At 49.7% G+C, this 11393-nt stretch overlaps 1 protein-coding gene across 4 annotated transcripts in view; it reads left to right on the forward strand.

Annotated features, from left to right (window-relative positions):
* ARHGEF9 (Cdc42 guanine nucleotide exchange factor 9) overlaps positions 1–11393 on the forward strand; it is a 212034-nt gene that overhangs the window by 184853 nt on the left and 15788 nt on the right. For all 4 annotated transcript variants that reach the window (XM_057384215.1, XM_057384216.1, XM_057384218.1 and 1 more), the window contains 2 exons: positions 5592–5835; positions 6488–6556. In XM_057384215.1, the coding sequence (XP_057240198.1) occupies positions 5592–5835; positions 6488–6556 (313 nt within the window). The remainder of the gene's footprint in view (positions 1–5591; positions 5836–6487; positions 6557–11393) is intronic.

The following is an 11393-nucleotide window of genomic DNA, read 5'->3' on the forward strand; positions in this document are numbered from 1 at the left end:
TGCAATGAGGATTCGATGGAGCAATAACCCACATTGCAATGAGGATCTGAGAATGGATTATTCCTGGGTTGGCATCTCCTGTCCTGTCAGCTCCTGAGAGGGATCTAATGACTCACGGCTGGAAATGGCTCTGCCTTCATTTGTGCTTCACGGATGATTGGTTTCACGCATGAGAAGCTGAGTGTGACCTAGCAGGGAGTAAACCACAGCTCCTGAAAAAGGCACCATCCTAAATCCAAACCCTGCCTTGAGGCCTCCCCACGCTCCCTGCACGYCACCCACTCAGGAGTCAGGAGGAGGAATATGGAAGTCCTGGAATGCTGCACACAGGGAGTGAAGGTCTGGGACCAGGCCAGGTYTTCTCAGGTGCTCATTTCCTCCTCAGGTGCCCTGTGCTGTGATGCCATTTTGCACTGGTGACTGCAAATTGCCCTCTTGTGATTGTTCTGTAACGCCTTAAGTGTCCCAGGAGGGTTTGACCCCTCCCATGGGCAATGCCTGGCACACTGAGCTCTAGTCTGGACTACTGGGGCAGGAAAAGTGATGGATTAAAACTAGAGGCAGTGCTGAAGACAAGGAGGAGTCCAGGAGCTGCTGAGCAGKGATTTACAGGTGCAGTCCTTGCTACAGGTGTCCATATCCACTCCAGCAGGAGCATAACTCATCCTGGGATGWGTCCCAGCTTCCAGGGTTTCCAGTAAAGTTCAGCCTTGCTTTCCTCATGCTGGTCACAAAGGAGATCTTATCCTTCCCAGCACTGTTACATAAAGTCACCTTTCCCCTTCTGAGAGGGGACAGTGATAGGGGGTGGCCCAGGCAGGTCCCACGGGCAGGGCCAGCCCCGAGCATGGCCTCAAAGCCCAGCTCAGCCCCCGGACACCAGAGCTGGGGTGGCTTATGTAACGTGTCACAACTTCGTTCTGTGCTCCCATCAAGCCACTTTTTTTGGCTTCATCTCTTCCTTGTGAATCCTTAGTACMGATTACGTGAACAGACTGTAGAGCATTATTCCGAGGAGCTTAATTAACCTCAGCAAGGGGAAGAAAAGGAAATCAGAGAAGCTGTAGGGTAAAAAAAGATCATATTTAGACAAATAAGTGCAAATGACCCAGATGCATCAATTTCCTTTGCAGGCAGGCGAGGCAGGCTGGGTGCTCTGCAGGGCTGCAGGTCTGTCCCTGCTGCTGCTGCTGTCTGGGGGTCCCCCAAAACACCCCGGATCCTGCCCATCCTACTGCTCCCATCCTGCTCCTGCTTCTGCCCCAGATCCTGCCCATCCTGCCTGCTCCCATCCTGCTCCTGCTGCCATCCCAGGGCTCCCCCTCACTGCCCCAGATCCTGCCCATCCTACTGCTCCCATCCTGCTCCTGCTTCTGCCCCAGATCCTGCCCATCCTACTGCTCCCATCCTGCTCCTGCTGCCATCCCAGGGCTCTCCCTCCTGCCCTGGGTCCTGCCTGTCGTGCTGCTCCCATCCCTGCTCCAACTGCTATCCTGAGGTTCCCCTACACAACTCCAGGTCCTGCCTATCTTGCTGCTCCCATCCCTGCTCCTGCTGCCATCCTGTACCCACCCCCCATCCCATGTCCTGCTGCTCCCACCCTGCTCCAGCTCCAGCTCCATCCTCCACATCCAGCTGCAGCACTGGGAAGGACCCCAGGAGCTCAGCTATTCCCCCTGCAGGATCAAGCCTACTCAGATCATCTCTGCTGGATGTTTGGCTAACCTTCTTTTGAAAATCCCCAGGAATGCTGTCCCAAGACTTCCCGATTTTGTCTGATCTAGGGTTTAACTACYCTTCTAGATAGAAATTYTTTTTCCCAAGATTCTAATCCTGTTCTCCCTTGTGGTAAATGAAGCCAGGCCACAATCAAAATGGAGAATAATTGATAACCAGCCTTCTTAGAAGAGGAGCAGCTTTCACATCCTGGAATACCAACAGCACATTGCTTTTTAGTTGTGGCCTTYCTAGATTAAACAGCTTCATTTCTTTGGCCTTTCCCCACTGATAAGGTTTTACAAGTCTTTTTTGGGGGTTTTATGTTTTCTTGCTGTTGCCTGATTTAACTATAAGAAATAATCTTGTGTGACATTCAGAAATGGGCAGTGCAAAGCCATCGTCACCCTGGCTGAACCACGGGCAGGATAATTAATAAAAAAAACCCAAACAGTACCAAACCAACAGAGTCAGCATGTGAGCAAAGGTAAACTCTAGAGGTTRATAATTTCTTCCTAATTCTCTCATTTGTCCCTAGGATAACCAGGAGCAGGAGCAGCAGGTGCCATTGCTGTCCTCCACAAAGCCACAGCTCCTCTCAGCAGCATGGCTGCTTCTGWAGCTGATAAATCTCCATTTTTTGTGCACGGGTCTGCTTTGTCCTCCTGCCACACACCAGGCTGGCAGAACAATCCTTTTTCCTCCTCGACTGCTTTCCTTTGTCTCGTGTTTGCTTGYTGGACTCCAGTGGGAGGAAGGATGGAGCTGTGCTGGACAAAGTGCTGTGAGGAGCAGCAGGTTCAGGTCCCTGCTCTGCACCTGGCAGGGAGCAGCATCCCTTCACAGCCTCTRTGCTCTCTCATTTCCATCCTCCTGGCCACATCCATAAAAAGCTCCTTAAAGCACGGGTTTGGCCTTGTTTGCTGTCTCTCCTTTGGCCACAGGAATATTGCATTTTATTGAACTCACTTACAGTGTGAGGCGTTTGGAGAGGGCCACGCTTCACTAAGGAGCTGAGGAGTGTCTGTTRTTCTTTAAAAGCTGTGATAAAATATCCAGGGATCAAATAATTATTGTGCTTACCATATCATGGGTGTTAAAGTTTAGTTGGTTGGAAAATGATATCCATTCACTGAGTGTTGGCAAGGAGGGAGAATGATAACAGGAAATCCTGAGCCCATTAAAAATGCCATTATCCAGTTACAGCTGGTAGTCTGCTCTGTGGCCTGAACTTTCTGGGACCAGGTGTGGACAAAGTCCTCCATGTCMAGAAATGCTGCTCATGAGGTGTTTGTGAGAAATACAAATTCAGGGTACCAGTGTGCAGTTCATGGTTAACAACAAGGAATGGCCCTTCTTTTGAGGGAGAGCATTGGTAGAAAAGWTGATCCGTTTCTTCCTGAAAAGAAGATTTATTGAATTGAATTATTGAATTTTCCTCTCTAAATGCCAGTAGAAGTGGCAGACAGGAGCTTGGTGCTGTTGTCTCTCCCCTGCTCAGCTCAAGGCCAAACCGTGGGATTCCCTCCTCTGCAGGTGCTGCTTCCCCACTCCTGCCTTTCACCAGCAATAACCTGTGGGGCCATTGGATTTCCAGAGGCATTTGTAGGATTCCATTATCTCCTCGAGCTCCTGGGCAACACTTTTGTTTTCACATCCAATCCTCAGCAGCTGAGGAGCTCTGTGGAGCCTCGCAGGAGACAGTGACAGCTCCTGCTGCATCCCGGGAGGGAAATGGGAGAAGCAGCTCAGTCAGACATGTCCAAACCCATAGATTGTCCTCTGGAAGCACAAAGCTGTTCAAGCATTCACTTGGYAGTAGCTATTAAAAATAGCTCAAAATGTTTTCTGAATCAAAATCGGAGTGATAAGATGTGTGTAAGGAGAGAGGAAATGCACAGAGCTTGGGATTTTCAGAGCCTGGAATTATGGATTCTTATGATACTTCATGAACAAATCTCTCCACAGTCATGAAAATTTCATGGAGGGGTCCATTGGATCCATCCTCACCCATGTCTGCTGGGGGTGGGTTTGGGATTTCTCAGTGCCTGTGCAGCTGATTGAAGCAGCACAGCTTTGTTCCGGTGAGATTTGGTATCAGGTCTTTTCCTGAATGTGCTGGAGATAAATGTTCTTTCCAAGAACAAGCCCCAGCCTCCCATTAAACACCGTGTGTGGTATTGATCTGATTGATCAGGCTCCGTGTGGCTCCTGCAGCCTTTCCACAGCACCGAGGGAAAGAAGCAATTTCCTAAGTTAGGACAAAACTGAGAAGATTTTCTGTTGCCTATGCAGCCTGAAATATGTTTTTCTTCTGTTTTGGACAGCATCAGTATTTCAAGCCGACACCAGAGGAAGGTTTTTGTGTGAGATATTTGTTAATGGAATTTCCCCCCCTGCCCAGAGTAYTCCAAAGTCAGGAGTCAGGATTTAAAGCTTCTGGCCAGTCTTGTGGTAGTTAATACTGCCTGGCAGATCCATGAACCAGTTTGCTAAATAAATTATGATGTAGAGTTTTTTTTTTCCAAGATTAATTTGCTCAAAATAATACCTACTGCTTATCTTTAAAGAAACCTCACTGCTAAATATTATTTCAATAAATAAATGCTGTGCATTGCCTTCATTTTTCCTCTTAAATGAATCCTTTGACACAGCATTTATCTTCAGGGCACTCTGAAAAATCCAAAGGTATTTAGGTTAAGTTGATTTAATATACCTAAATATTGCTTTTGAGAGTGGCTAGAAGGAAATCTTGATTGTGTGTTGCTGAATTTGGATTTGAATGTGTTGAATCACCCTGTGTGGTTATGACTAGAGAATTAAAATTCTGTTTTCTGATGATCATCTTGTGTTATCTGAGATAACAGACACAGAGATATGGGGCCAGGGGGAAAATTTACTTTTCCCTTCCCAGTGCARAGAAATGCTGAACAACATGGGATAAACAACTGAGAAAGGAGAGGAGCATGAACAGGTTTGGTTGAAAAGGTTATAAACATCAAGGRGAGAAACRAAAAAATAACTAAGCTGGATSAAGAGGTKAAATCCAGGGTGGAATGAAACAAAGATGGGTTAGGAGTGGTTTGACCTGAGAATCAGGGTGGTTCCTCACCAGTGAGCWGGGTGTGAGTGGGAAATGGGCTCAAGGAGAAGGGGCAGAGACCAATCCCCCTGACTGTGGGAATGTGTTTGGAGAACAGATCTGYCCTGGGCAGCTGAGGGCTCCAGGTTTGAGCTTGTGCACAACCTGGGCAGCCCCACAGGGATCCCTCAGGCCTCATTTCTCAACCCATGGAGCAGAACCTCCCCCTTGGAGATGCTGGAATGTGTCACCTGCCCTGAGACATTTCTCTGTGCCTACAAACTGAACTCTGCATCTCAAGGGTGTRTCTGTGTTTTGTTCTTTTCTGCCCGTGGTCTACCCTGTTTGGCCAGCAAGAGATGTGTTCACAGCAGGTGAGGCTGGAAGGATCTCACCAGGTTTCTCCATCACTTCTTTCTGCCCCTCAGCTCTCCAGGAACTGAAGGATCTCACCAGGTTTCTCCATCACTTCTTTCTGTCCCTCAGCTCTCCAGGAACTGAAGGATCTCACCAGGTTTCTCCATCACTTCTTTTTCCCTCAGCTCTCCAGGAACTGAAGGATCTCACCAGGTTTCACCATCACTTTTCTGCCCCTCAGCTCTCCAGGAACTGAAGGATCTCACCAGGTTTCATCATCACTTCTCTTTCCCTCAGCTCTCCAGGAACTGAAGGATCTCACCAGGTTTCACCATCACTTCTCTTTCCCTCAGCTCTCCCAAGAATTTCCTGCTTTCTCAGGCTCCATAACTAATCATGATCTCCCCATTAACCCTGTCTCTTTCTCCCCCTGCAGGATCTGATCCGAAGGGATATCCTGTATTACAAAGGGCGCATAGACATGGATAAATACGAAGTGGTGGATATAGAAGATGGGAGAGATGATGACTTCAATGTCAGCATGAAGAATGCCTTCAAACTGCATAACAAGGAGACTGAGGAAATGCACTTATTCTTTGCCAAGAAACTGGAGGAGAAGTTACGATGGCTTAGAGCTTTCAGAGAAGAAAGGAAGATGGTAAAAGAAGATGAAAAGATAGGTGAGGACCGTGGAAATGAATCTGAAAGGAGGTTGTTGGTGGTGTTTAATTTAGCCCCAGTGGGTGGAGGAGCCCACAATTTCTTTGTGGTAGAATCCCAGTTCAGCCTGGTTGAAATGTSCTTGGTTGCTCTCCTGGTCACGATTAGGTCTCTTTCCAGCCCAGTTCCTGTTGGTTTGGGCTCCCAATAAACAAATCCTGGCTTCAAGCCTGAAACCTCCGTGGGTGTGTGGGAGAGGGAAGCCTTTGGCCATGTGCCTTCAGGCCCTCCTGGCTGCATCCTCCTGCTCTGGTTAAGGATGTCCCTGTGCAAGGCTGGGCAGCAAAGTCAGTGACAGTCCTCCCCTGGCATCTGCCCCTGAGCTGACTGTGACCAGTGTCAGCCCAGSCTCTGTTTGGTGTTCAGCTCTAAGGTGTATTTATGACACTGGATCAATAGAAATGGGTCTGATCTTACTCTTCATCCATGCTCTGCACAAGTGAGGTCAGAAAGAGGCCCAGGAAGAGCTGCTTTCCAGCAGAATTCCTGTCCCCACACACACCCGGGGCATTCCATGTTTGCAGACAGGGCAGAGCATCCCCCCTTCCCCAAAASGAAACGAGGCTTTGTGAGCAACCTTCTGAATTGTGTTTGCCGTGTTCCCTTTTGCAGGCTTTGAAATTTCTGAGAATCAAAAGCGGCAAGCGGCAATGACAGTAAAGAAAGTCAGTAAGCAAAAAGGTAACCGGCAACACGCTCTGTGCCTGGTGATGTGAGGGTGGAGCGGGCTGGGCTGAATCCTGCTGGGTTAGGATCCAGCATCCCCTCAACTTCCCCTCCCTTCTCTTTTTTATATCAAATACCGTTTGTGCTTTGTATCCTTTCTTAATGTATCTGTGGGCCAAATTAATCTCTGGTCGAAGGTGGTTGAAAGCCAGCGGAACTGCACCAGAGATGAATTTGATCTYGTGTCTCCAGTCTGATGTCCAGAAGCTGTCCCTGGGGGCAGAAATCTATCTCAGTTGTTTATCTCAGGCTGAAATGGGAGTGAGTGCGGAGGTGTGTAGAGGTTCTGCTAATTCCCAAAGTCTCCCATTAGCAAAAAACAAAACAAAACAAAGATTGCTCAAATGCTGGAACTGGGGAGGGAGCACCCCTTTCCTGCTGCTGGAAAGCGGATGCTCCCGTTTCCTGCGGCTGCCTGGAACTTTTTTAAGACAGCAGTAGCTTCAACTGTAGAAAATAAAGGATTTTAGCAAAGACATTGCATGTCTGGAATGTCAGATTCATTTCCCCAGCCAGGCAGGCTGCAGCCAGCTGATCCACGCTGTGCCTGGTGCTAGGCAGAGCCTCCAACTGGCCAAAGCCAGCGGTAATTCTCCCTTGCAATAACTCTGCAGCTACAGGTTTGGAAATACTCACCACAGAGGGAAGGGCAGACAGGTCACTTCTCAAGTTCTCCAAAGCTTCACCAAGTCATGGATGTATTGATTTGTTACCAAAGTACCATAGCACAAGTAGGCCTCCAAGTGGGTTTGGAGAGAACTYAAGGCTTGGCTCAGTCAGGTGCAGACAGGCTGGTCCCCGCTCTGGGCAGCTGTTTTGGGGGGGTTTTGCAGAAGTTGGAGGAGCTCTTTGCTTTCTGCCTCACCTGTGTGTTGTCTCCTGGCTTTGCTGGTCCGGCAGTGGCTGCCAGGCCAGCTGTGAGCTCCTTGGTTTGCTGTGTCTCTCCATTGTCATCAGTCCTCTCCTCTCTTCTAACTTCTTACGTTGTCTCCCAAGATGTTCTTGAGAACTCTCGTGGCCAGAGGTTCTGAGCTCAGAGTGTGCACCCAGCAGCAGTCCCAGGTGGCACCACTGTCCCYGTGCCCCCGTCACAGCCCCTCAGCACTGCATGTCTGACCCTGAGCTCGGAGCACCCGCAGGGCTCGTGGCAGCTGCACAATGACACRGCCTGACCTGCATGACTGCCGTGACCAAAGCAGTTGGAGTTATTGCTGGCTGTTCAGTTAATGATATTATTAATTAATGAAGGTATTAATTAATAATGGTACTGTTCAGCCAGAAAGTGACACAGTTCAGAGGTGCTTGAGCATGCCTGCCAGAATTCCCACGTAAATCACTGGACTTGCATCCCGACAAATACAATCTGCCTGACAGGACTTACGTCTTACACAGCAATTGCTCTCTGTCTGCTCTCTTTGTCTTTCTCTCTCTTTCTCTCTGAGATGAAAAAGGAGGGGTTGTTATCCTAGGCTTCTCGGGCTGTGAAATTCATTAGCTCCTAAAACAGCAGTCAGCATTTCTTCAGTGAAGAACGAGCTTAGGCTGTGGCACTGGCGGTTCTTTTTCTGGGATTAAGTCCTCGAGCCAGACAGAAGTTCAGTCACACCCCAACCCTGAGTTGAGCACGGCCTCTGTTTTAGGCCGTGAAATCTGAAAAACAACAAATAGGGTCATTAAAGCTGTAGCTCTGTTTGCTTTGCCCTGCACTGTGAATAATCATAGTCCAGAGTTAGGTTGATTAAACTAAATATTGACACTGAAAACTSTTAGGTTTTGTTACTCTGTGGTTTGTCTTGTGCCCGAGCCCCAAGGAGAGGCGTGAGGCTGCTGGAGCAGGGACCTGCTGGTGCTGCTCGGAGGAGGGAACGCCTGAGGGCTGGTTTTTAGTGACTGATGTTTTTAATCTTGCCACATGCATTTTACAGGTATAGACAGCATGTTTTATTGCCAAGCCCTTGGCAGGCCCTGGGGGCTGCGGGTGTGTCTGTGCAGAGGCTGCTGGTGCCTCTGCCCTCCCCCAGAAYGCTCAGAGCTGCTTTTGGTGTATTRGTYGTACCTGAAAAGCAGGGAGGCCCTTCAGGAGGAGGAGCAGGTGGCTGTACTGCACAGAAATATTTATTAATTTAAACGCAGGCTGTGCAGGATGGGTTCCATGGCTTGGCAGCTCAGCAGCTCAAGGTGCCGCCAGCCCGGCGCCCGTGTCACAGGATGCCTATTACAGACTTGTTCCTGGATTATCTCACTTGTTCCCTCCACCTCTTAAATGGGAAACCATGGTAATTCCCCTGTCACAGAACACTTAAGGAAGAGAGAAAAGCCGTGAAGGAGGTGAAATGGAAAATGCAATCAACTTTGTTAGAGGTGAAGCAGAAAAACATTTTTCAAATAGTATAAACTGCTGCTTATTTCATGCACTGTTGTACCACACCTCCCAGAAGTATTGCTCTGGAGATGGCTGGCATGTGTTTGAAAAGGAGGCATTTAAACCTSTGCTGGCTGCAGCAGGAGAGGGGGAGAGCAGCTGAGAGCAGCAAGAGAAAGCTTCAGACTGTGCTTTTTAAGCTGACAGGACCTTTCTGCAGGTGGTTAAGTGGCAACGCCGCTCTTGGTGYTTTGGGAAGTGTTTGAGCCCCAGCTGAGGGTGCTGTGTGGGACAGAGCTGCCTCCTGGCCCTCAGCTGTGTCCAGTGATGTGTGCAGGGCCAGGCTCCCTGCCAGCCCCACTTAATGATGTGCAGTATCCCAGGATTTGCACTCCTTATTGGATTGGGCAAAATGTAATGATATTAGACCAGGTGCCTTAAGACAGCATTAAACCAATTTTTGGCCTTCTTTAAGTCCATTAGACAGCCAGTGAATGGGTTGTGTTGGCTCTGCAGCTTGCTGCCAGACCAGGGCTGCTGCTGCTGTTTGCCTTTTGTGTTGATTGTTTGAGATTCTCCCTCTTGATTGCTGCCTTTCAGCTTCCTTCAGTGTCAGGGTGGGAACGGGGAAGAGAGTTCAGCCTGGTGTCTCCTGGAAGTAGTGAAGTAACACGAGAAATTATTGGTCTTGGCTTACAAAAGCCGCTCCCTTGGCAGGCTGGAGCCAGGCAGGGGTGCAGGTTCTGTGYAGAGCCCAGTCCCAGCAGGGGACACGGTGGCACCAGGGTGGCACCAGGGTGGCACTGGCTGTTGTGCCAGCCCTCTGCATGTCACTGACCAAAGGAGTGGAAACTGCTCAAAAGTTGCCTTGAAAATGGATCCCTTGTGGATCTCCAGTCCATCCTGAATGCAGGCACAGCTTAACCCAGGGTGATTTTTTCCATTTCTAAGCATTTGAAAACAGAGGGCTCATGGTGTGCCTCTCTCTGTGAGGGACCTCTGTTCCCTAACACCTGTGATCCCCCCTGCAAGGATTAGAGTTTGCAGGCTGCAGGAATGCTCAGTTCCCTCTCTGATTCCAGCCTCTGCCCTTGCAGCACAGCCTGCACACRGAAGGGATGTCTGCTCATATTCCTGGCAGCTGCCAGCCACTGGTGTCAGGGAATTAGAGATCTCTCCAGGAAGCAGGCTCCATTCTTAAAAGCACCATTTCCCACTTTTGGAAAAGGAGATGTCTGCTGAGGTTTAAAGAAGTGACCTTCGTGTGAGCTGGGAGGGTTTGGCACCCCAGGAGAGCTCCTGAGCCCCACAGTGYACCCAGGACCCCTCCCTGCCCTGTGCATTCCCCCTGCCCTGTGCTCGGCCTTCCCCAGGAGGTGCCTGCAGCCCTTCCAGGTCTGTAGGGTGAGGAAAGCTGAGATTCAGTCAGCATCACCTGAGGAAGATGCTGTCCCTCAGCCTGCCCCAGAACACCCAGCCATGCAAACCAGCAGGGGTTAAATCATCAGCCAGCATGAGCTGCCTTGGCCTGTCACCAAACACCCTCTGAATCACTGGGTTTTCSTGTTAATTTATTCCTTTCTGATCACTGGAGCTCACAGCAAACTCTGCCATCAAATCCCTGACCTGGACACGGAGCAGCTTCTCTGASTCCTCACACTTCTGCACTGGAGGCTGTCCCAGCATCTCAGCTGGGCAGGACAGCTCTGAGCAGGGACTGTGGCTCCCTCCCATGCTCCTCCCGGTTGTTTAATCCCATTTTTCTGCATCTTCCTTGCTGGCAAGATTGACGTGGCCCTGCCGTGGTTGCCCATCTCTTCACACGTGTAGGCACAGCCTCGGGGGATTGCACCAGCCCGAGCAAGCACAGCCCSACTGCTTGGAAACAAAGAGGGCCATTTGCATTTTCAGATAATCAGGGTCACTTCCCTTTTTTCACGGCCCAGGAGGTGAAAGGATGGAGCTCATCCTGCTGTCGGTGGTGTTTCCCCACAGATTCAGGGCAATAACAGAGCTTACCCCATTTCTTGTAAAATCCAGACCCTACCAGCACTTCGTGCTGTGGGTGCACAAACACCATCCCACTGACAGCATCGGGAATCCAGCTGGAATGCTCAGAATCCTGCAGGAACCAGGCAGATCTACCAGCTAAGGCAAACCAGGAATAAATCCTTCTCTGAGGATGGTACCTGTGACTTGGCAGTGTGCACATTGGCTGAGCAATCCCCCAGGGCAGTTTTTGGTGAGATGTTAATGGCCCGAGTGGGAARAGCCAAGGTGTTGACATCAGTGACAGTTCAGATCCCCATTGACATCAGTTTGTGAGCACAGATAGTCCTGCACCTTGGGTTTGGTGAGGGGCTGTGGGTAGGAGTTGCTGCCCAGAAGCAGCAGCATCCCAGGGCTGAGCTGATCAGTGTCAGTGACACC

The sequence above is a fragment of the Malurus melanocephalus genome, unplaced genomic scaffold (genome assembly GCF_030028575.1).
Source record: "Malurus melanocephalus ecotype Western Australia unplaced genomic scaffold, MMel_1.1 scaffold_692, whole genome shotgun sequence".
NCBI lineage: Eukaryota > Metazoa > Chordata > Aves > Passeriformes > Maluridae > Malurus > Malurus melanocephalus.